At 32.6% G+C, this 27,721-nt stretch overlaps 1 protein-coding gene across 1 annotated transcript in view; it reads right to left on the reverse strand.

The window, feature by feature from the left end:
- LOC126881206 (transcription elongation factor SPT5) overlaps positions 1–27,721 on the reverse strand; it is a 103,437-nt gene that overhangs the window by 75,197 nt on the left and 519 nt on the right. The window contains exons 2-6 of the mRNA XM_050645309.1: positions 11,900–12,058; positions 7,551–7,709; positions 7,317–7,454; positions 6,946–7,235; positions 2,572–2,732 (exon numbers count right to left, since the gene is read on the reverse strand). Of these exons, the coding sequence (XP_050501266.1) occupies positions 2,572–2,732; positions 6,946–7,235; positions 7,317–7,454; positions 7,551–7,709; positions 11,900–12,058 (907 nt within the window). The remainder of the gene's footprint in view (positions 1–2,571; positions 2,733–6,945; positions 7,236–7,316; positions 7,455–7,550; positions 7,710–11,899; positions 12,059–27,721) is intronic.

The raw sequence follows: 27,721 nt of genomic DNA on the forward strand, positions 1-27,721 counted from the left end.
ATGGCAAATTTGGTCACTCATTTTCGAGGTCGCTGAATCTGAATATGAAGTTTATTTTTATCTAGAATTGGTGGAACAGTTAAAAAATCAAATGTTATGCAAAAAACGCGAAAAATCAATTTTGATGATTTTTCATAATTACCTCGCTGTATCTTTGGTTGCTGTAAATACTTCCCTTTGAAAATTTTACTGTATCATCTTTCGAGTATTTAGATGACAACGAGATTTGTCCAAAACTTTTAAACACATTAAAAGAGGAGTTGTTAATTTTTTAACATTTTGTCGTCAGATTTCGTTAGTTTCATGTTTACTTAAAAAAGTTGAGTGACAAACTTTTTAGTTTATAATTTTAACCAACACAGGAATAAAATATAATTCATGAAGAAGTTTTCTGGAAAATTTCAAGTCAAAATATGCAATAAGAAAAAAGTTATGTAACTTTATAGACGAGTGACACTCCCCCAAAAAAACGCTACTTTCTCGAGATACTGACCACGTTGTGGCGAATGGCTAATTTTGATCTTACTTTATGTTTTTGATGGTGCTTGAATGTTACATGGAGGAACATTGTCAAAATCGCAATTGTACCCTAAAAATAAAAAAAATTAATCACGTTTTTCTTAAAATTAAAACTTTTTTTTCTATAAAACGTTTTATTCTTTGTACCCTATATTTTAACATAAACTTGATTAAAAAGCTAAATTTCAAATTTTGTCACTCAACTTTTGCGATTAAACTTTGCGATTCAGGAATCTGCACCTGTCACTTTAAACAATTCATAACTTTTATTATAACGAGACAGAAAGATTAAAACAGGTACCAATGTCTTCAGAAAGGTAAGAAATTTATACTATAAAAATTTTAGAAAAAAATATTAAAATGTAACAGAGTTATTAAACGCAAAAAATGTGATTTCATCTTTTTTATCTTTAGGGTAAAATTGCGATTTTGTCAATGTTCCTCAATGTAAAATTCAAAAAAACCTAATGTTCGTTTTCAGCACCATCAAAAACATAAAGTATGGCCAAAATTAGCCATTCACCACACTGTGGTCACCACACCACACAGTATCTCGAGAAATAAGCGGTTTTTGTGGTGTGCCCCTCGTCTATAAAGTCACATAACTTTTTCCCTATTGCATATTTTGACTTATAATTTTCCTAAAAACTTCTTCATGAATCATGTTTTATTACTGTGTTGGTTAAAATTATAAACTGAAAAGTTTGTCACTTAACTTTTTTAAGTAAACATGAAACTAATGAAATCAGAAAACAAAATGTTTAAAAATTATCAACTCTTTTGATTTGTATAAACATTTTGTATAAAGCTCGTTGTTATCTAAATACTTCAAAGATCATACAGTAACATTTTCAAGAGGAAAAATTTACAGCGACCAAAGATACAGCGAGGTAAATTTGAAAAATTAGATTTTTGGACATGTTCCACCAATTCTAGATAAAAATAAACTTCATATTCAGATTCAGCGATATCGAAAACATAAAGAGTCACAAAATTGGTCATTCCTTAAAGTTGATTTTCGTGGTCGGTATAACGTAATTTTAGGGGTTGCTGCCGATGGTCTATATGGACTGAACTAATCTTGCAGGGAAAACTAGAAGGAAAGCGAGGACCAGGAAGGCGAAGGATTTCCTGGCTGAAAAATCTACGTACGTGGTTCAACACAACCACTACAAATATTTTCAAAGCAGCAGTGTGCAAAGTACAGACTGCCATGGTGGTCGCCAACATCCGAAACGTATAGGCACTACAAGAAAAAACTGTAAATGAAAATTTATTGAAAAAAAAAATAATTACAACCAAATTTGAGCCTATTGTTTACAGCTGTAATTACTTATTTCACGCAGCTGAATTTAGTGTAAATTATAATTTAAAATAAAATAGGATAAAGTTGAAATATGATAGAGAGATATCGCAAAGGCATTTTTATCGCACGTTAATAGCGGAATACGCTATTTTGACATGTACGCAAGCGCAGAGGGAATTTTATACTAATGCCAGATAACGTGTCCCGCTATTTAGGTCGAAATAAGGGACGGTAATAACGTTAACGTTAATTTGACATTTGGAATGAAACAAAAATAATTTATAGAATACAAATTTTATAAACAAAAAACTGTGAACCATCTTGTTTCCTATGTTGAGAAACATGTTGCGTTCTTATTTTGTCTACCATAGACTACTTTTTCTGGTTAGGATATTAGTTATTCAGATATTTTATATTATTTTTATACTGATTATTTATATTTATTGTTTGTTAAATCATTAAAATTAGAATGCATGTCAACCTGCTCAATATCCAAATTCATTTTTCAATAAAAAAACAATTACAGTATTCCTCAACATTAATTTCTAGGTTATATTTTAATCTCAAAAGTCGGTTGTCACGATAACGTTATGCCCCGGACCCAGAACATTTGCGATAACTCTCTTGATGCCTGTGTTGAAATAGACCGTTGAAATAGACGCTATTAACGTTTGCCTTTGCGATATCTCTCTAATAACTTCATTATTGGTAGTAGATATTTATTATTTTCTTAGTTTAGTACTTACTGTTTGTGCTGTTCTTAGGGCTCCTCTCAAACGTGTGTAGTCAATTCTTGGTAAAATTTTAAGATGTACCTGATTTTGTGCCATATCAAAATAATCGACTTGGGCAATGTCATCTTTGTAAAGACCTCGCTTAAGCCTTACCCACTGTTTTGATTTCAAACCTATGAAAGATATTTATTCTTGAAATATGTATACATATCATATATTGATGAAAACCATCAAAAACTCTCAGCTATCAGTGATCATTAAACACATAGATGCAAAGTATGTAGACATCCATTTTAAGTGAATGAATGAACAAAGGGATATTCAATTCAATTCAGAAAAGGTAACACCATCTCTAGGATAGGTAAAAAACGCTTAGTAAAAAATTCATTCGTTTCAAGATAAGGGGCGTCAAAAAAAATGTTTACACATTTTTTACGATTTTGCCGAAACTACTGGCAACATTGTAATGAAATTTTATACGAATATGTTTTGGAAGTTCATAACACCCATGGATTTGTTTTTATATCTGACTCTCATAAAGGGCGATAGTAACAAGGTTCGTACATAACTTTTTAAGATAACTTCATAAGATTCAACATAACTTTTTATTAGAATTAAGTATATATTTATCAAAATTTCAAGTAAACTTAGACATCATACAATTTTACATCAAAAAGATACTCTTGGTAAAACACGATACTGTGTACTGTGTTCGAAATATTTTGATTTGAAAATATGAAGTAATGACTGATGCTGGTAAATAATGATAAAAATATTAATTAAACAAATCACAAAAAAAAAATTAAAATAAATACTAAGAATATAACATAAAATTCAATTAGAGTATGTGTTCAAAATGTCCTATATTTTCCCGAAGACACAAAACTATCTTTTTTTCTAAAGAATCCATTAACCTTCTATCATTATCCATCATCATCTATGATGTCATTAAAGTGACGTTGGATTCTATCTTCCAATTCTTGACGTAAATTTATCCCTGTAGCATAGAATTTAATTTATGTTGAATAATACTTGGTACGAATGTTGTAGCGCCCTCTATGAGAGTCAGATATAAAAACAAATTCATGGGAGGTATCACCTTCCAAAATATATGGGTATAAAATTTCATTCAAGCAAACCCCAATTATTTTTCAGTTTTTTACCTATACAGGGTGCCCCAGACTAATTTACCCACGCTATATCTCTTAAACGAATAGAGATTTTCGAATGGGACAAAAAGTGGTCTATTCTACTTGTAATACACTTTGATATGGCGTAGAAAACAATCATCCCCTAAATATTCATCCCTTAGTTACAACCCCTAACTTTATTTTTTTAATAGCACCCTGTAAGTTAGGGATGAATATTTAGGGGATGAATTTTTTCTACGCCATATGAAAGTGTATTACAAATGGAATATATCAGCTTTTGTCCCATTCGAAAATCTCTATTCGTTTAAGAAATATAGCCTGGATAAATTAGTCTGGGACACACAATTAACAAAAATAAACTGATAGTTTCTTGGTTATTTACGAACCGATTTTATTTTCAAAAAATGTGTTGAATAGACGATAAAAGACTACATCCAAAACTATAAAAAATATGCAGGGTGCTATTATAAAAATTAAAGTTAAGGGTTGTAACTAAGGGATGAATATTTAGAGGATGATTTTTTTGTACGCCGTATTAAAGTGTATTACAAGTAGAATATATCATTTTTTGTCACATTCGTTTAAGAGATATAGCGTGGGTAAATTAGTCTGGGACACCCACCCTTCCACATTTTTTGTACAGATCCTAATCTTACTACTAAATGGAATTAGTAGATTTGTGAATGCTTATATTATGTATATAGCTATATTCACACATTATACCTACTTTTTTATAATAATTAAATTATTTGATAGAGATATCATAATATCCAACAGTTTCCATCACTGATATTAATAATTATTAACAACAAAATTCATACAATCCATCTAATTTACTTAACGTTGCACGTCATTATCTACGTCAGAGATCTAAGTTGATATAGTTGCCAAAGTATAAAAAAAATCCTGAATCCATTTTAAATCAAATAGATCACATAATTATTGTAAACGTAGATTATACAACAAAACAAATTAATATTCAATGTAAATAAATAAAAACTTTAAAAATAGAGAACACGAATTAAGTTATAATCTTTCGTTAAAGTAAATAATAAAAACAGTAAATATAATAAAAACAGTAAATATAATAAAAACAGTAAATATAATAAAACAAATACTTATAGTAAAGAATATAAACAAATATGAAGCGTCATCACCGCAACTGTCAAATAAATGTTACCAATTTATTCTAAAATGTCACCTTCATTCGATTACAGTTACAGTGTGTTCCGAGCAAATATGCTTCATAAAAACGCTTTATAATCCATTTATACAAATTAAATGACACATATTACTGTGTATTTCTTTAGGTTAACATTAATAGAAATCTTCAAATATTATTTCTACGCGTATATAATAAAATATGTCTAGTGGCTGTAATTCCAGTGTACTAGGCAAAATGATTCTAAAAAAGAACACACCTATACCGCCTAAATACTGCGTGTTGGTATCATGTGACGTCACAGGCTATGACGCGGATGACGTGCAACGGTAAGTAAATTAGACGAAGTATATACAGTGAGGACGTTTGAGTTGGAATAAATTCATTTTCTCGAGAATGGGCGACTCTGGAGATAAATCCCGAAACAGGTCGATTTTTATTTTTAAATTATAATTTTTTTGGCATATATATTATACTAATGACGTCATCCATCTAGATGTGATGACACAATCGATTATTTTTTTTAAATGAGAAAATGGGTCGTTTGATAGCTCACTCGAAAGGTTATTCAATGCTCTATTCACTAATATAAACATTAACATAATTAAAAATAAAATAAAAATTTTATTTTTAATTCAGTTGCAATGCGAAGGCAAAACAATCTTACTTTTCAATTAGAATACGGAGCGCAGTCCAGTCCCTTGAATGGCGATTTTCGGCTCTTATTGGAGCCTCATCGGAAAGAACGTAGGCTTGTTCTCCATACCCCAATTGATCCGCACTGAGAGGTTTTCCCACCCATTGCAGCTGAAGTGAAAATATTAGGTGACTAGCGTCATCTGGCAATTAAAAGGTGAAGTTTTCGATCCTAATAGCATTAATAATAATATTTAGAAAATATCAAAAAAATTACTAAAAGATTTTTAAATCGAAAACTTATTGGTCCATTTCCTTGGTAACACCTCCAAGGCTTCTAAAATTTGCAAGCCAAATGGATGCTGAAGCGAAGAAGACAAGAGGGAATTCAAAAAACTTACAATTCACGACCCCGTCTGTTCAGCTGGTAAATTCCAACAGAAAATGGACCTAGTTACTCGAAGGAGTAAAGACCAATATAAAAACATAATATCCATATCTATTAACATAATTATTTATACAGGGTGTCCAAAAAAAATTTTTTAATTCAATTAATTGAGACAAAAAGAAGAATGTATATAATTTATTTAATTCGAAATACATTTTATTGTTGTCCGAAAACAGGAAAAAATGTTTATTTGATAAATAAATATTGTTTTTCGCTTAAATTCAATATTAAAGCTGTCACCCACCTGCCTCTTAGCAGTTTGAACATTTAAGCAAAAAGCAATATTTATTTTTCAAATTAACATTTTTTTCTGTTTTCTGACAGCAGTAAAATGTACTTTGCATTAAATAAATTCATACATTCTTCTTTTTGTCTCAATTAATTTATAATTAAAAAAAATGTTTGAGCACCGTTTATAAATAATTATGTTATACTAGTGAATAGAGAATTGAATAACCTTTCGAATGAGCTATTAAACTACCCCTATTCTTATTTAAAAAAATCATTGATTACATTGACAAGCAAAACTTTTTATCAAGAATGACATTTTTTGCTAAAATTGAAATTATAAAAGTTTTTCCTCTTGGGCACCCCATCCATAGACACACTGTATATGCCAAAAAATTATAATTTAAAAATAAAAACCGACCTGTTTCGGGATCTATCTCCAGAGTCGCCCATTCTCGAGAAAATGAATTTATTCCAACTCAAACGTCCTCACCGTGTAAATGCAAAAATATCAATATATAAAGTTCGTTCGCTAAACTCTAGACACAAGTGGCTAGTGATTTTAGTAAGTAATTTTGCCAATTTTGCTAAAATTGGCAAAACATAATTACTAAATAGTTAATAATTACTAAATAGTTAGTAACTTTGCCATATTTTGCAAAATTGACAAAAAACAAAAAAATTACCGACTAAAATCTCTAGCCAGTTATGTCTGAGTTTACCGAACCGACTATATCAATAGTACACTCATGTAGACTCACCAGTTTGTTCTTTCACAACTCTTAAAACATCCGTCATTTCCTTGATGGGAACCATCTGCTGTTTCCAGATACCCATTCTTAAATTTCCCACATTCTGGATAGCAGCCTTGACATGAGGTTGTTTGTAGGCTTCAATATATATGTATCCTTTAACACCTTCAGGTGCTACTACTGACTTGATTTGCAAAGGTTCATTGGTATTTTGGTAAGCCAAAAACTTTCGCATAAGTAAGAGGCAAGTAGATTTTTCCTCTCCAATTCTACACTTGACCATCCACAAGTTGGGATCTCTGTAAAATTATGATTAGTTCAATAGCTGATGGTTTTAAACAATCAGTAATACAAATAAATATATAAGTGTTTATACTTACTTAACACCTGGCAATAATGTTTGTTGTGTGATTTCATCTGACATTTCTTCACCGCCATCTCCAAAATGTTTGATTGCTGCTCCATCATCAGCATATTTTCTTTTTAGGTATTCCTCAATTTCTGATTCCTTCTGAGCACTAAAAAAATGGTAGGTAGATTAAAATTAATCAATAATAAATTTAATGCTTGAACAGAAAAAAAATTTCTTGTGCAAACATGAAAAATATACTTACTCCCATAAATTTGTTCCTCTTCTTCTTCCTTCAATTTCTCTTGCTGTAGGTCCAAACTCGTCAACTTCGTTAGGAACAATTCCAATTTCTTGTGCTCCATCTTCCCATTCATCTTCATCTTCAACTTCGTCATCTACCTCAGCTTCGTCAATAATAAATCTTTCAAAAGAAAAAGAATTATTATTTACAATATTAATTTATCATGAAAGTGGAATTAAAAATGTACTTATATCAAAAAATATATAGGGTAAATCGCTACTCTGTATATATATCGTCCCAAACCCTTTTTTCAGTGTGTCACAAATTATCGAATTCTCTCTAATACATTACAGTTGGAAGTGACAGAAAAAAAAGGAACCTCTGTGATTATTATATATTGAACTTGGAAAATTATGTATTCCTTGACGGGTATTTGCATATTAAAACGGATTTATACTTATAGATTTATAATTGCATTTATATTCAGTTGCAATGCGAAGGCAAAACAATCTTATTTTTCACTTAGAACCAGGAGCGCAGTCCAGCACTCTGAATCGACGATTTTCGACTCTTATTGGAGTCATCATCGGAGAGGCGTAGACCTGCTGCTCTCTGCTCGAAGTGACCAAACCATGAAAGTTTATCCCCACATTGCAACTGACGTGTATGGATTAGGTGACTAGCGTCATCTGGCAATTGAAAGGTAAAGTTTTCAATCCTAATAGCAACATTAATAATATAAAAAGATTTTTAATATTTTTCAATATTATTTTAATGTTGCTATTAGCGCCGGACTCCACTTGCGATTTGTAGTCGCGCGATTGTTTTGTCGCGAAGATTGAACACATTGTTTCAAATACAAGTCAGTCCATTTGCGACTAAATAATCGTGGATTGACTTGTATTTGAAACAATGTATTCAATCTTCGTGACAAAACAATCGCGTGACTAGAAAATAACAAGTGGAGTCCGGCGCTTAGGATTGAAAACTTTACCTTTTTTATATTTATTTATTTTTACATTAAAATATTTTAAATATTAATATTCTGGCAAATATTTGTATAAATATTGATGTTTATATAAATAATATATTTATAGATTTTGACAACTGTCAGATTTAACTGAAATGTATTGTAATGATTTGCGCCATTCTTAAGGCCATCGGTATATAATTCGCAAATATTTTACGGCTATCCCTACTTTTTCTGTCTTTACACGGCAAATTACGTGTAGTAAAATTCACACTGGTATGGATATGTAAACATTACTAGAATGTCATTCTACTTAAAAATGTCATCATTAACTTAAAGAGATAACACTGCGGATAATAATACTGAACTTGCAGTTGCAAATAAAGTGGTAGATTTCGAAGATTTCTTTGAGTTACTAAATCAAGTAGATATAATACAACCCAGCTATCATGAGCACTCTTTATTAAACAGTATTGTTTTAAACAACTACCTTACAAATTGGTCAAAATCTGTTTGTATTTATACAGATGCATCCAAAAGTTCAAATGGTACTGGTTGTGCCTTTTATATTCCAGATAAATTTATAGAAAAAATGTTTAAACTGCCCTCAAATTTCTCCATTTTTACTGCCGAGGCTGCGGCGGTATATGAGGCTTTAATTTATTTCAAGTTGGCATCCTATAATTCCGCAGTAATTTTATCTGATTCATTATCTGTGCTTACTGCTATTCAAACACCTCACCTACCTTGTAGTACTTCTAATCCATACATTTTTTTAATAAAAAAAATCTTATTTGAAATTAATAAACACACCCCAAAAATAAAGCTTATGTGGATCAAAGCACATTCAGGACTTACACATAATGAGCATGTAGACCAATTAGCTAAAAATTCCCTCATCCATGGAACAGTAACCAAATATCAGCCCTGCATTCTAGATGCTTTTGCTTGTTTAAGAAATGAACAGATGAAGAGCTGGAAAACACACTGGGAAAGGTACTGTAACATTTCAACAACACAATACAGTTTGATACAACCGATTATTCCGGAAAAACCTTGGTATAAGAATTTCACCCTCCCTCGCAAATACATATCCACCATCAGTAGAATTAGATTTGGACATGCATGTTATCCTGCACATTTATTTAAAATAAACATATTAGATTCGAATATTTGTCAAGAATGTGAGGTTAAAAGTGACTTGAACCACATATTTTTTGAATGCAAAAAGCATAAACACCTAACCAATCACCTAATTAAAAGAATTATAGACCAGAACATCCCACTCCCTGTAAATATTCTCTTTATTCTGTCACTGAATAAAAAGAAAATTTTTGACTGTTTGGTATCTTTCTTGTCGGATAGTAAAATATTATTGTAATTAGTTATAAGTATTTGTAAAATATGTTTAAGAAATATAAAAAAAAAAGAAAAAAAAATTAAAAAAAAATAAAAACATGAAACAAAAAAAAATGAATAAAAAAAAATTAATAATTAAAAAAAAATTAAAAGAGGATTTAAACCTCCGCAGGGATGAACTGGGTTGACATCCTATCGTAGTGACAAAAAAAAAAAAAAAAAAAACTAAAATAAAATACAAAAAAGAATGCATTTATTTTAATATTAAGATTAATATTTTTATTTGTAAAATGTATACACTATGTGTTCTTGATAAACATTAAGTAGTATAATATATTTATATTTATTAACATAGTATGTACATTAGCTGTAATGAGTAGGTAAATAAGAAGTAAAAAAATTGTAATAATATTATAATAACCAAGTTTCACTAATTGGCAATATCTTTAATACATTTACTTTTGATTGAGACTGGCTGAATGACCATAGTCCAAGCCAAATAAGAAAAAAAAACTTAAAGAGATGGCTTTTGAATGTTCTTGGATAACTGTTATTTGTGTTTTTGCCCTCGAGACACTTTGACATAATTTCACTCCCCTTCGGGTCGTGAAATTAAAACTGTCAAAGTGTCACTCGGGAAAAATTCGATAATTTTAGAGCTCTTGTACAATTACTACTGATTATTTCATTCATAGGAGATTCTGACCAATAGAAAGTTACAGAAATAAAAATTAAACTGATAATTTTTGATAATATCCCGTCGTCAAGTATATTACGTCAGATGCCCTTCGTTGCTACGAAAAAATACATTCAGTGACATTAATGACAATTAATGTTTTAAAAATTATAAAAGTGATGACTTTCAACTGTCAAATATTTATAACAACTGTGTGTTTAATTGTACTAATTTGTAGTTACATAAATAAATTACAATAAAATTTTGGTTTTGAATAGTTTTATTCATGAAATAATTGCAACAAATTGCACTCGATCTCTAAAATTAATATCGAATTTTTGCCCTCGTGACACTTTGACATAATTTCACTCCCCTTCGGGTCGTGAAATTAAAACTGTCAAAGTGTCACTCGGGAAAAATTTGATAATTTTAGAGCTCTTGTGCAATTACTACTGATAATTTTTTCACTATGTATTCAGTGATTGTAATAATTTATATGTACAACAAAAACTAATACTCAATCGAGAAAAGAGGAAAAGTGTTAAAGTGATTTTTTAATAATATATTGTTACTATGGAACGCTTACAATTTTGAACATCTTTAACAACAAAATCCTTGGATCACAGAATATATTATCCTGATGTATTCTCTGCTTGGATCTTCCACAAATAATAAACAATAAATAACTTTTTATTAAGTTCACGTCTTAAATCAATTATTTATCAAATACACTATTAATATTATTTAATCAACAACTCAAAATATTCCCGATGCCATGTCAAATATTTAAAATTGTCACTGATTGTCACTGTCTGACTGACAATATGCTGACAATATTCTATTCGATTGAGTGCGTTGTAAGACAAAGATAGATTTGGAAAATATTACCACGGGCATTGTGTTCATTTTTTTCGAATCCTGAAAAAACCAACAAATATTTTTGATAAATTTAAACGCGCAGAATCAAAGACTAAATTATTACCGAGGTCCGAAAGTCCCTTAGAATAAATAAAAAGTTTATTTTGAATGAGATATTTGAAATTAAAAATCACACTAAATTTTCTCTTAGTTTTCACCCCTGTAACTTATTAAAATAAACATTATAGAAGTTCTCGGGGACTTTCGGCCCTCGCTAATAACGTAATCTTTTATTCTGCGTTTAAATTTTTCAAAAATACTTATTAGTTTTCTCAGGATTCGAAAAAAAATGAATCCCCATTTGAATAGCATTGCAGCCGAAAATACGTACCCATCCCCTTAAAATCCTATATGACGTCAAAATTAATGACGCATAAAAAAGGGTTTGGGATCCACTATACAATGTATACATTAATCTTAATGAAAAAACATATAAAATATACATACCCGCCATATCTGTCTTTATTCTTTTTCCTTTTCTTTGCTCTACCCCCATCATCACTTTCATCTTCTTCACTGTCATATTCGTCTGACCTTAGACTATCTCCATCTGGTTCTTCTTCCTCCACAACATCCTCAGGACCTGAAGCTTCTTTTGCTTCTGATCTAAAATTAAAGAGCTCTATGAAAAATTATCAACGGAACCAATATTGAATGAGTAGACCAATATACATATCTTGGAATAGTGATCAACTTCTCAAATTATTACTTCCAGAAAATCAAAATCAGAATAAAAAAGGTTAGAGCAACTTTTAACAAAATGAGAAAGTGCTCTGCACAAGAGGTTTAAAGTTGGAGCTAAGAGTTAGGTTGCTAGTTGCTACGTTTTCTCAACTTTGTTTTATGGAATAGAAGCTGCGGTCTTAAATGCGACATCAATGAGAAACAGTAATCATTCGAGCTGTGGGTGTACAGAAGAATTCTGAAAATATCGTGGACAGCACATGTGACAAAGAGGTTCTGAGAAAGTTGAATACAGAAATGGAAATCATAAATACCATCAAAACAAGAAAATTGGAATATCTCGGACATATTACTCGTGGAGAGAGATACAACTTGCTCCAATTGATTATGCAGGGATCGATTCAAGGAAAAGGAAGCATAGGGAGAGAAGTAGAATATCGTGGTTGTGCAAACCTGAGAAAATGGTAGTATTGTATGTCAAATGAACTTTTCAGAGCAGCTATCTCTAAAGTCTGAACAGCTATGATGATTAGCTTCTCCATCGCGAAGATGGCACTTGAAGAAGAAGATGAAAAATCAAACAGATTTTATAGTAGTTTATAGATTATAGTACTTATAAATGGATAATTTTTAATATGTAAGATGGATTCCTTAATGGAGTAAATGTCTGCATATATGCAGTCATGTCCGTGAATGTGTTAACATTCACTTTCTGTAATAAAAATGAAAAAATTACTCCTTTTTTATTGGTTTCCATATTTTATATTTATTTTCCAAATAAAATGATTTCTCTTCCTCCTGTAAAACACACTTTTTGCAGTAGACCAGTAAGGATCTGTTTTTAGGTGGATGTGAGAGGTGGCATTCAGATTTTTGCGGATAAAGTTAGGTGATGACTTCGTTAATAATAATTGATTTATGCTCCTTCTCAAATATGCCCGGAACATTAATAAAAAAAATAAAATACTTAAAAATTTCAAAAAATTTCGTTTTATTTCTACTTTTTTTGCTTATAACTTAAAAACTATTCATTTTAGAACAAAGTCCTATGGGAATAAAACAAAGATAATTAAATTTTCTATCAGATGCGATACATGCTTCAAAATAGCAATAAATATAAAATAAGGGGGCAAAACAAGCCTGTCCTTATTCAATGATTTTCCATCACTTAGGTTACACTTGGAACCTTCCTAATTCGCTTAGAAAATTTTTGTAATGTACTAAAACCGTACACCAAATTTCATTAAAATTGACTTACTAGATTTTGCATAATAATTTGGCAATCTAAACTTTTTTAAAAAAATTAAAAATTTTTAACACGTTCGCTACCAAGATCTTAAAATTTTGGACATTGAGGGACCACAATTTTTTTGTATTATTTTGAAATAAAATTATTTTAATTGTGCTGTAAATCAATGTAGTAAATATCAGATGCAGAAAAAAGACATTTGAAAGGATTTTTGAACCCGACTCATGTAATATGAGACACTGGTCTATGAATTTTTCTTTGATAGACCATGTGTCTCACTTATGAGTAGCGTTACCAGGTGTCCCGATTTGCGCGGGACGTCCCGATTTTCAGGGGTCTGGGGACGCGTACCGATTTGTACCTGATCGGGACACTAAATGTCCCGATTTTCACCCACGAAAACCAATTTCAGGAGGACTTGCAGTGAATTTTATAACTATGTTATAAAAACAAGGCACTCCTAAAAGCGGCAAAATCGAATAAAAAAATATATATAATTTTAATAAAAGATAAATAATTTACTTAATCTACGATTTTTTTGTAATTTCGTCTGATTATTATTATTATGTAGGATTAAATACAGATTATACAAACACCTTGTAGTCCAGTAAATGAACGGTAAATACGGCGATACCGTATATTTTCAATTTCAACTCCGAAATTGCATGAAAATTTGGACGACTTGTGCCGTTGGTTGCTTTTACTCGGGGGGTGACAGTCACCCCTATTTGGAGGAAACACCGCGCGTTTAAAATAAGTCCGGTGATGGATAAATTGACTAATTCTAATCAATTTTTGTTCTATAAAATTTTAACTTACTTAATACTTTTCGAGTTATTTACGATTGAAAATGTTTATTTTTCGACAAAAAATCACGTTTTCAGACGATTTTCACAAATAACTCAAAAAGTAAGTATTTGATCGAAAATATATTCTTAGCAAAAATGTAGCATGATATAAAAAAATTAAAAAAATTGTGAACTTGTAGAGCTATAGACCCAGCAAAAGCAGTAGCTCGTGAAAAATACATTCTTATTCGTCAAATTCCAAATCAAATATTTCAACGTGAAATAACCAAGAAATAAAGCACTTTTCGGGAAAAACCAATTGAAACTTTTTTAATAAAAGTTTATTTTTACGTTTTAAAAAAGTTTCTAGCATAAAAACTAAGCAAGTTATGCTCAAAATCAAGTTCTTTGTTCAACTCCTTTCTTTTGGTAAAAAAATCGTGAAAATTTCCCCCTACTTAGCACCCCAAATTAAATTAATCGTTACCGCTTTACAAACAATTTACTTTAGGTAGGTACTTATATATTTTTTACATGACTGAAACGGCCTGAACGAGTCACTAATCACGAGTGTATGCAAAATATGAACATAAACCAAAAGCCATATTTTAACCAATTTTTGTCTTACAGAAAAACAAAATGAATCTATCATATTTATAAAAGCCAAACTACCTACCTACTTCTTACTCCCTGAGATTTTTAGTATCCCTAATACTTTTTAAGTTATTTTGAAAAAAGGGCATTTTCCAATATTTTGGGAAATTTTTTTTGACTATAAAACCAATTTTTTTCAAAACTAAGCACTCCCAACCGGTAAACCTTACAGATCGTATAAATAATGCACATATAAAGTAAATGGTAAAGCAGTATCGATTAATTTATTTTTACGGTGCTAAATAGGAGAGTTTTTGACGATTTTTTTTACCAAAATAAGGGGCCAACTTTATTTTGAGCGTAACCCGCTTAGTTTTAATGCTAGAGACTTTTACATAAAATAAAATTAAAGATTTTTTTAAAAACTTAAAATATTAATAGGTTTTGCCCGAAAATTGCTTAATTTTTTGGTTATTTCAAATTGAAAAATTCGATTTGGAATTTGACGAATAAGAACGAATTTTTGATGAGCTACAACTTTGCTTTTACTGGTTTTATAGACTTTCTGAACATACAATTTTTTTTGCTCTTTTAAAAGCTACATTTTTGCTAAGAATATTTTTTTCGATAAAATTACTCGAAAAGTATTGACTTTTAAAGTTTAAAAATTATATAGAACAAAATTTTTTTAGAGTTAGTCAGTTGATCCATTTTGGGACTTACTTTAAACGCGCGTTTTTTTTACCCCCGAGAAGGGGTAACTGTAACTGTCACCCCCAAAATAAAAGCATCAAACGGTACAAGTTCAACTTTGAAGTAGAGAGTAATAGAACCTAAAACCAGATTTTCATGCAATTCTGAGTTGACTCTGAAAATTACACTCCAAAACGGTCATTTACTGGGCTATTGTTGTTTATTTGTCCCGATCTACAACCCTAAATCCCTACAGTGGAACCTCGATAACTCGGATTAATCGGGACCGCGGCCGATCCGGGTTATCGAAAATCCGGGTTAGCCGGAGAGCATGGTAAAAATTAATAAAACACGGTATAATTATAGATAAAGTCCGTTATAATTAAAATATCATGAAATATATATGCACAGTACACATCTAACTTACCTATAGTTGTATAGAGTATAGTATAGATAGACAATAGACAGTATAGAGTATTGTTCATTTCTAGGTAAAAAAACTCAAGTCAGTTTCGGTTGTGTCAATTTCGTCTGCCATCGGAACAATGTTATGTTATTTAAGAACAGTGGCTCTTTCATTGTTTAAAAGACCATTGTTTAAAAAATAATTTTAAGAAGACAGTTGGAAATAAATAAAGGAATAACAGGTGCCTGTTGTTTGCGATAGCCCCAGATAATAATTATCGGTCTGCCGCCGCCGCCGTGTGCCATGAGTCATTTTTACTATCGCATAGTTCAAATTACACAAATACCTCTCAAATATTATATTATGGTCGAAGCGAAGTTTTATCAATGAAACTCGATATTTTTAAGACATTCCAGAAGAGGCTACAGATAAAATGTTTTAACATAATACATACATTTTTATTGTTGAAATGTTTGATGAAAATAGGTCCGGGTTAGCCGGACTTCCGGGTTATCGGGGGCCGACTTATCGAGGTTCCACTGTATTTGTTTTTGCTTATGTACCGATTAAAAATAAATCGGACCTGGCAACACTACTTATGAGCCACTCCAATTTCGACTGATTTTTTTTTTATTTTTAATTTCTGTTGTTACAAAACGAGCATACATAATGTTAAAAAGAAATTAGATCTTCCGATTCGTGATATTCACGAAAACAAGGGTCTACACAAAGTCCAACGATTTCTTCATATTTGTCCTGACAGTCTGCACAAACAAAGTACGTTTGAGTTCTCTTCTTTTTTGAAGAGCAAACACGACATATTTTCCTCTTCTCCACCTTCTTTGGATAATGTGGCTTTTCCGTATATGTCGGTTTTTTTAATGATGGAGCACGTCTGTTTGTGTTTGCTTTTAAATATTGAAATAGGTACAAGTAACTCTCTAAACTTCAAATAAGTAATTTTTTTCTTTGCACTTTATTATATAGGTATGTGCTATTCCAAATGCAAACATCCAATAAGTGGAAAAACACTTTCAGGTACCAACGGACTGTTTTCTGGGGCGTTGTGTAGTATGACACCATTTGGTCACTTCGATCTATGCCCGACATATTTTTGTTATAGTCTAGTATGACATTTGGTTTCTCTAGTTCAACACCTCTCTTATTAGTGATTTTACCAAAAGCAGCATTATGTTTTGTCGATATTAGTAACACGTCACGCTTACCTTTCCACTTTATCACAAGTACATTTTTCTTTTTTCGAAACACACTTTGTCCTTTTCTTAATTTAGTAGTTATAACTGATTTGGGATTCCCCTTACGATCTTTCCGTAACGTTCCAACAATGTGTTTTTTGTTCATATAGGTAAATATTTAGCCAGACTTACACTGTTGTAATAGTTATCAAGGAACAACGTATGTCCTTTGCCTAGATAACGTCCTACTAGTTTCGTTACTACCGATTGAGCGTGACTAGTGTCTTGAGAAACTGTCCCTTTGCCCGGGGACTGTCACCAGTGAGTCAGTAATAAAATAAAATACTGACTTGCATATAAACACCAAAACAGCGATTTAAATCAATAGAATGTGTTAAAATAGCAAAACACAGCAGAGCAGCAAAACACAGCAGAGCAGCAAAACACGTGTTGTTTGTCGGCAGTTACAAATGAAATTGGTTAGTGACTGAGAGACCATCTGACACAATCACGAGCCAGACTATAGACCACTGAAAAATATGAAACCTTTACAGTAGACGGGTACAACGGAAATAAAAATAGTAATAAAATAATAATAAATAAAATAGTAATAAATAAAATAGTAATATTGCTAATGGCCTGTGGCCTGTGGGAGTTTTTTGTCAGTTCTTCTATCAGGCGCGGCCCCCTGCGAATGGGGGATGCTTTCTGGGTATTCGTAGCGCCAATACCCAGAGAGTAGCAGGGATACTTGCCGTGGAACAAAAACTGACACCTGGCAGTAGGTATAAAATGCACACCCATGAGAATGGAGAATCATAATTTATGTTTAGGATCGCTGCCACAACCACAAGCGAGCCAAACAACAACAAGAGCTCCACCCGCCGAAGGTGCTGCGCTGGATCATCAGCCGGCGCTCACTCAAACGGGACGACCGAGGCAGCGCATGAAATGGACTGTGTCCATCAATGAGAACATTTTGCGCTTCTACTACAAGGTGACAAACCTCGGTCAAGAAACAATCGGCTACCGACAACAGCTGTATGCCGAATTTTGCAGGACGTACCCAGATATTCAAGTATCGGAGCAACGAGTATCAGACCAATACCGGGTAATTATAAGAAACAACCTTATCCCAGAGACTAGACGCAATATCATCAGAAGCGAAGTCGAACGGGAGATTCATAACGATGTTGTAATTGAAGATCAAGTCCCCAATGCAGTGCATGAGCAGATTCCTGAGCCTGCCATACAAGAAACTCAACCTGACAATACAGAGCAGGAAAACAACGAGCTACATGATAAACTAGTAAGCGAAATGGCACGTGCTGTACAAGAGTTTAATGGAACAAACCCACTTAGCAGACCACCGCTACCACGAATAAACTCTTGTAAGAGACTAGGTGTGCTGTTACAAATTGTGAACACTGAAGTCCTACCCAATTATGTCGTAGAAGCCCACACATTAGAGTATCTGCACATGCTAATCTACTGTGCAGCAACAGCAATTGCTAATGTAATGGGCATTAAGATCAGAACACGACGGGGTACTAATAACGGAAGGACTGGTAGCAGAATTGCACCCTGGGAAAAAAGACTGCTCGGAAAGATTGAATTGCTGCGTAGGGACATTGGTCAAGTCACAGAATATATACGAGGTGTAAGAAGTACAAGAGTCATCAGGAGAGCTGAAGAAATAATACGGAATACTGCAATACACTCAAGATACGATCCAGAAAACAACACAGCCCAACAGTGCCTGGATACATTAAAACAAAGACTCTCAGTTTATTCAGGACGACTAAGAAGGTACAAAGTGAGTAACAACCGAAAATCCGACAATGCCCTTTTTGAGACTGCTGAGAAGGCGTTCTATCGGAAACTCAATTCCGCCGTAGAAAATCTCGATAAGTCTTATCCAAGCCAAGAAGAAATTCATGACTTTTGGGGAAATCAACTTTCCACACCAGCTGCTCTTCACAACAATGCAGCATGGATAGAAGATACGGCACAGAACTGCCAACACTACACTACTACTCTCTACGAACCCTTCACCACTGAAGAAGTCTCAAATATCATCAAAGAGCTTCATAACTGGAAATCTCCTGGACCAGACGGAGTTCAAAACTTTTGGCTCAAGAAGTTTTGGAGTGTTCATGAATGCTTATCAACACTAATTAATCATGTTATTTCTAATCCGCAGGATATACCATCATTCCTAACTCAGGGAACCACTTATTTAATACCGAAGGATCAAAAAAACACCCAAGATCCAGCAAAATACCGCCCAATTACTTGTCTTCCAACTTTGTATAAATTGGTCACATCCTGTGTAGCCCGGCGTATCTACCAACACTGTGCTCTGAACAATATCATAGAGCCTCAACAGAAAGGATGGGCTAAGGGTTCCATGGGTTGCAAAGAACAACTTATCATCGATTCAGTCATTTCTAATCAAGCATATTCCAAAAAGAGGAACCTATTTACTGCTTTTATTGATTACAAGAAGGCCTTTGATTCAGTGCCGCATTAATGGCTTATAGATATATTGAGAATATATAAAGTCGATGATAATATAGTGACCTTTTTACAACATATAATAACAGAGTGGAAAACCAGAATTCACCTTCAAATACCTGGTGAAAGTAACATCGAAACTGAAAATATCGCAATCAGCCGGGGCCTGTTTCAAGGAGATTCGTTGAGTCCTCTGTGGTTCTGTCTAGCTATGAACCCACTATCTCAGCTATTGAACTCCACAGATGCAGGTTTTAGCATCAAAAATAACAACAATGTGGTGGCGAAGCTTAATCATTTATTGTACATGGATGATTTGAAATTAATGGCTTCCACTCGAAACCAACTCGACGAGATGCTAAAAACTGTAGAAACTTTTTCTAATGATATTAGTATGCACTTCGGACTAGACAAGTGCCGTATTTTAAATATAGTCAGAGGAAAAGTACAGCCCGGTGGATTTGATATGCAAAATGGCCAGAACATCGAGGCCATGGGTGAAAACGATATGTATAAATATCTTGGAGTAAAGCAAGCGCGGAAAATTGACCATAAACAAATGAAAACAGAGATAACTACTGAGTTTATACGAAGGGTAAAACAGCTGCTTCGCTCACACCTTAACAGTAGAAATTTGTTTAAGGCACTAAACACCTACGCATGTTCCGCGCTTAGCTACTCATTTGGTATTGTTAAGTGGACAAAAACAGATATAGATGCTCTTCAGCGAAAAGTACGAACACACCTCACAAAGGCACAAAAACACCATCCTAAAAGTGCAGTAGAAAGAACAACATTACCACGGAATCTAGGAGGAAGAGGACTTATGGATATAGGTGAGCAATTAGATAAACAAATTGCTAATTTAAGAACTTATTTTCAGATGCAGGCTGAGACATCTACTCTACATCGCGCTATCTGCGCAGTAGATGACACAACACCGATCAAACTGAGGGAACCAGAAATGCGCATAAACCACCTTACTAAGGACGAAAAAGTGCGCGCCTGGATGGGTAAACCTCTGCACGGGCGACATCCCAATGAGGTCAGCCAAGATTATGTCGACAATATAGCGTAGAACTACTGGTTGACATCAGGAAAGATGTTTCCTGAAACGGAGGGTTCATTACTGGCCATTCAGGATCAGGTTATACCAACCAGAAATTACCTGAAATATATCATCAAAGACCCTCAGGTTCAAAACGACAGATGCCGATATGGATGTCAAGCCCAAGAAACCATCCAACATCTTACAGGGGGCTGCCAGGCATTTGCTGCAACTGAATACAAGGAACGGCATGACGCAGTGGGAAAAATCCTTCATCAGGAGATAGCTATCAAGCTGGGACTTCTCCAAACAGACCATCTCCCGTATTATCAATACGTCCCTGAGAGTATGCTTGAGGATGGCAACTACAAGCTATACTGGGACCGCACTGTGCTCACAGACCAAACAGTGGCACATAATAGACCAGATCTCGTACTAGTTAATAAATTAACAAGACAAACAACACTAATTGATGTGGCGATACCTAACAACAATAATCTACGTAGTAAATTTACTGAAAAGATCGCCAAGTACAGAGATCTAGAAATTCAAATACGAAGGCAATGGAGAATGGAAAGTACCCAGACGATACCGATTATTATGTCTACTACTGGAGTCATTCCGAAGACCCTCCTCGAAAGCATAAAAAAGCTGGGTCTGAATGAACATCTTTATAAGACCATGCAGAAAGCTGTACTACTCGCGACGGCCAGATGCGTACGAAAATTTCTGGGAGATACACCTGCATACCAAGTCACCTAGGGCTCGATAACACGGAAAGAGTCCCACCAGAGCTCAATCCTTTTGATACCGTAGGTATCTGGGATGAGTCAATTTTCCCCTTAGAGGGAGTGTGAGCCGTATGGCTAAATCTGGATTGCTAATGGCTCATATTTGAGACGGCAGTCCAGCAGAAAATTGTGAGTGGCTCTTATATGGGACGCTTGGTAGCGAACGAGTTAAAATCTTGCACAACAAAAACTAGAACATACAAAGATTTGTCAATTTTTTTACATATAAAGAAATACTCCACCTATCTAATGCACTTTACAGAATTGAAATCGGATTATTTAAGCAGCCTCAGCAATGTTTTAAAGTTATAAACAATTTTTTGGCTTATAAACAAATTATTACTGTGGCCAGGAGGGGGTGCTACGGGCTCCTTTATTTAGATGGACTTACCCAAGTTTTTTTATTATTTTGACCCGTAGAACACGAATTTTTTCGGTAACAGTTGATCCGGATGTCGATAAGATTGTTATAAACAAAGAACTTGAGGAATTACATAAAATGATAAAGTAATTGGAGGGGGTGTCCTTATTGCAGTTAAAAAATGTTACTCATCGAGGTCTATTCTGTTACCACATGTTCACTTGGAGGAACTGTTTGTTGAAGTTTGCACTCTGAATGAATGTTATATATTTGGTACAGTTTATCTTCCTCCTACTTCAGCCTTAATATCCTATGAGAATCATTTGTATTAGTATAGAATCTGTCTGTAACAATTTTCCTGAACACAAGTTCATTCTAACAGGAGACTACAATCTGAAAAATAGCGAATGGTACCATGATAAAAGAGGTGTCTTTAGTAATAATAGTAACACTGCTACTGATACTTTAGTTGATACTTTTGCATTTTATAACCTATTTCAGCTCAATCACATCACAAATTGTAACGGAGTTTTACTTAATGTTGTTCTGAAGCTATTTTCTTGTGGAATTTTTATAATCAAGTATATTCAAATGGGAAATAAGCCACAATTTTACCTAAAAATGATTTTATTAACGTTTCGACGCCCAAGTCGGGTATCGTTGTCAAAATACAAAATAATACTAAATAAATAAAAATGTTGTTGCTTAGTAAAAAATTCTTCTAATAATTTATTTAATCTGACTCATTTATATCGGCAATTCAGACACGTATTATACATTTTAAAGTAGACGACTTTAAAATGATATTGCCAATATTGATGAGTTGCGTTCCTGGGACGACTTTACTAAAAGATAGTTCATTCGATTACATGAAATCAATCCCAACTCAAGAATATCCGCCACAAAAAATCATAGCATGTGATCTGTCTTTAAAAAGACAACCAAATGCAACGGTGGCACTGAAATTCTTGCGTTAGAGATTCCATAGTAAATCACGAGGGAAAACCAGGAAAAACCTCGTTATACTATCCCGACATCGTAAGTATTTGGGTTTACATTTAGTTTACTCTCAAAAAATTAATACCAAATTCTGACTTGATATTTTAAATTTTAAATAATACTAAAATACTAAATATGTACTAACTCGATATGTTACTGATTTACTAATTGTGGTATTTTCTTTCTATTGACTTCCTCCTTTAATATGGGTAACCACATCCTACTGCATTCTACCGAGGAATTTGCGACACAATTGGTTTCATTTAGCATAATTAGGAGTTTTACTTGACCTAGTTTTTGCTAATGATAATGAAAATGTAACAGTTGAAATTGCTAATGATTATTTATTGCCTTGTGATTGTTATCATCCTGCGTTATCTATTTCTTTGGCTATTAAAGATAATATGCCCAAGCTTCAATATGATAGTTTTGCCTTCAATTTTAGGAGAGGAGACTATGTTGCTCTTAATATGTATCTTGCTAGTATCTCCTGGGAGAATGTTTTAGGTATTTGCAGAGATATTAACGAAGCCACGGAACTGTTCTACTCCATATTGCAGTTTGGTATCAATTGTTCAATACCACGTGTAAGATTAAAAAATCCCAAATTTCCTCGTTGGATGACTAATGACCTAAAATCATTAATATTTAGGAAAAAAATTGCTCATAAGATATATAAACAAACAAATTCTTGGGACGATTATCTACTTTTCTCTTCCTTGAGAACCAAATGCAAAGAATTAAGCAGCTCATGTCATGATATTTATATAAGTCAAACTGAATCTAGAATTAGTTCAAACGTAAAGCACTTTTGGAATTTCGTTAACAGCAAACGCAAAAATATTGGTCTACCAAACACTATGTTTCTTGGAAACACAGTGCTTAATAATGGTGCGGATATCGTTAATAATTTTGCACAATGCTTTCAAAATATTTACAGAGCAAATGATGATGATTTAATACAGCCCACCGTAGAATATGAAAAAACAGTGAGTCTAAATTCTTCTAATGTATCTATTGAAATCATATTTGAAAAATTAGCCAATTTAGACATTTTTAAAGGCTCTGGACCAGATGGAATTCCACCCATACTATTAAAAAAATGTAGATGTACTTTAACCTGTCCCTTATATTTTCTGTTTTCTCATTCACTTGATTCAGGTATTTGTCCAAGTTTGTGGAAATCTAGTTTTATTGTTCCTATTCATAAATCAGGTGACCGGAGTAATATAGCTAACTACAGACCAATAAGCATTCTTTCTTCTATTCCTAAAATTCTAGAGAGTATAATATGCGACTCTATTAAAACACCTTTATGCAATGTACTAATTGAAGAGCAACATGGTTTTCTTTCAGGTAGATCAACTTCTACAAACCTTTTACTTTTCACGCAATACATATCTGATGCTTGGGAAAGGAGACTACAGGTGGATGCTATTTATACAGATTTCTCCAAAGCATTTGACACTGTGAATCATAAATTGTTGTGTAATAAGCTTAAAGCTATTGGATTTACGGGCAATCTGTATAACTGGTTATGCAGTTACCTAACTAGCAGAATACAACTTGTTAAAATTAAACACTTTCAATCTAGTGAAATTTCCGTAACATCTGGTGTTCCACAAGGAAGCCACTTATGGCCTTTCCTTTTTAATATATTTGTTAATGACATTAAATCTCAAATTAACTCTAAATTTCTGCTATTTGCTGATGATTTAAAAATCTATAGAATTATCGAATCCGTCTCAGATTGTGAAAAACTTCAAAATGATATTAACAAAATTATGGCATGGTGCAATTGGAACCAAATGAGCATTAATGTTGGAAAATGTCACTTTATTAGTTTCTGTAGAAGAATGTACAACCTCTTTTATAATTACAAATTAGCTGAAGAACCACTGAAGGTTGTATCAACTGTAAGAGATCTAGGTGTTCAATTAGATTCCAAACTAAATTTTTGCGCTCATTTTGATTATGTGAATAACCAGGCAGTTAAAATGTTAGGCTTCATTATTAGAACTTCTAGATGTTTGCATAACATTAATTCCATCAGACTGATTTACAGTTCCCTAGTTAGATCTGTTCTTGAGTATTGCTCAGTTGTTTGGTCACCCACTTATAGTCCATATAGCCAAGCTTGAAAAAGTCCAAAATAAATTCATTAGGTACTTAAGTTTTAAATTACACAAACCTTTAAGTGACTATTCCTACTCAGAAATTAGAAATAAATTAAACCTTCCTAGGCTATCTTCTAGCTAGACGGATGTATGCTGATGTTTTGTTTCTTCATAAACTACTGAATTCAAAAATTAATTGCAATGATCTACTGTCTCCAATTGACTTTAATGTTCCTTCCAGAGTTACTAGAACATCCCAAAATTTTGCAATTAAATTTCATCGCTGCAACTTTGGTAGGCATTCTCCGCTGAGTAGAATCATTCTAAATGGAAATAGAATAGACCTTGATTTGTTGCTGTGCGCTTCAGAAAATGTTTGTAGACAGAGTTTAAAAAAATTTTGTAATCTTATGTGATTTATATTTGTTATTTACTTTGTATTATTTTAATATTTGTTTTTTCTATATAGCTGCATCGCCAATTTTTGTCATACATATTTACTATATCTTTATATTTATTGTATCACTAGATAATTATAATATTTTGTGTATATATTAAATTGGGTGGTATCCCGTTAATAAATAAATAAAAAATAAAATAATCGATTTTTCGCAAAATAAAACATTTTTTTGTATTTCTTGGGTAATTTTAAGCAAAAAATGTCCTTACAAGTTTTTTCGTAGGATGCATAGTTTTCGAGATAAATGCGGTGGAACTTTCAAAAAATCGAGAAATTGCAATTTTTGAACGCGAATAACTTTTGATTAAAAAATAAAATAGCAATTTTGCTGACAGCATTTGAAAGTTTAAGTCAAATTATACCGGTTTTAATTATTTGCATTGCTAAAAATTAATTTTTTTATTATTAAACAAAGCTATTTGTTTATAAGCCAAAAAATTGTTTATAAATTTAAAACATTGCTGGGGCCCCTTAAATAATCCAATTTTAATTCTGTAAAGTGTATTAGATAGGTAGAGCACCTCTTTATATGTAAAAAAATTAGCCAACTTCTAAATGGTCTACTTTTTGTTCAGAAAGATTTTAAAAAATTTGAACTTTTTTAAAAACATTTAGATTGCAAATTTATTATGCAAAATTTATTAGGTCGATTTTAATGAAATTTGGTACACGATTTAAGTATGTTACAAAGAATTTCCTAAGCGAATTACTAACGTTCTAAGTGCCACCAAAGTGGTTAAAAAATATTGAATAACAACAGACTTATTTTGCCCCCTTATTTTGTATTTATTGCTATATTGCAGAAAAGGTAATACCTTAAGACATTTTTTACCAGTCGTATATCACACAAAATTCAATTATCTTTATTTTATTTCTCTACAACTTTGTTCCAAAACGAATCGTTTTAAAGTTACAGTAGAGCGTCGATTATCCGAACTAATTGGGAGACAGGGGTGTTCGGAAAATCGATTTTTTTCAGATAATCGAACTGTATTGATATAGCAATACTATTTATCAGTAGGCGAATGAAAGCCTTATTTACATACATCTTTACATACTTACATACATCCGTGTATATCTTTAGTGACAAATAGGATAGAAATTTAACAAAAAAGTGCTGTATGTGCAACAAAATGAAGATTTTTTAAGCATTAAAAAATCTTCAATTTTCTTCTACCGAAACAATATTACCTGTTTACGAGCGGCGGCTGGGTTATGTGTTTTTTAAGCATGTGTGGCAAAGTATTTCAGAATGGATTAAAAAATATGAAAGTTGATTTTCGGTGTCAGTTTGGCATCAAAAATTATATGCAACAAAGCTAAAACACCCTGGGATCTAGGGAGGAGAAATAGGTTCTCCCCGGGATCTTTTTTGAGTAAACTGCTTATATACAGCATCATCTAAATCCCTGTTTAAGGCAAGTTTTTTCGTATTACGGTTTGTGAATCCGTCAGCAGAATTAATTACAGATTCACCTCTCTCTAACTGTTTGTTAATATCTTGTTTATTTTTTATAGAAAAAACAATACGCTTACGTTTAGGCATTTTAATTGAGTTTTTACACGAAAATTCGGGAGTTCGGAGTCAATTGTATCTTTAACCCTTTCACGCTTTGTGGCTACATTCGTAGCCACTAAAAATACCCTGAATACACATATTTTTTTCTTATAATAACAACATTATTGGACACAAATGTGGCTAAAATTGTAGACTTAAAGTGTTTAAGCATACTGTCATTGCTAATAGAGTTCATTTTTGGACAATTATCAAAGTTGCTTTCAACTTTAACATAGGTGGCTACATATGTAGCCACTAAGCATTCTACTATTAGAAAACAGTGTGAGCTCTAAAGGGTTAACCCTGTTTTAAGTAAATAGTGTCGATGTAAACACTAGCCCCGGGGAACCGAAGCACAGTTAACAGCTTATATCGTTTTTAGAAATGAAAAAATATAGTTGTTGAGATTCAAGCTCGTATCCTCTGGCTTATGAAGCCAGTATCTCGCCACTGAGCTATGGTTGTCCACAAAAAATTGATTTATAGGTTAGACGAACCAAAACATATGTTAAAAAGTTTGTAGAAGAATATATTATGTTGAAAGATGATCTATTTCTGGTTAGCTATGAAGTATCACTTAATGATAAACATTTAATATCAGGTGCAACTGTCGTAAGTAGTGAAGATGGTATATAGCCAAATAAAGTTGATCTACATTTAAAAGATGGCTAGGTATAGACTTTTGACAGTACCTTAGATTTATTGTTCATCAGCATAAAAAACTGTCTTAAAAAGTGTGGTGGGTTAGTTTAGTGCCCCAAAATCCAATCCTCTTAAACATCAGAATATAGAAACTACAGAAACTTTA

Source organism: Diabrotica virgifera, chromosome 3 (genome assembly GCF_917563875.1).
Source record: "Diabrotica virgifera virgifera chromosome 3, PGI_DIABVI_V3a".
Taxonomy (NCBI): domain Eukaryota; kingdom Metazoa; phylum Arthropoda; class Insecta; order Coleoptera; family Chrysomelidae; genus Diabrotica; species Diabrotica virgifera.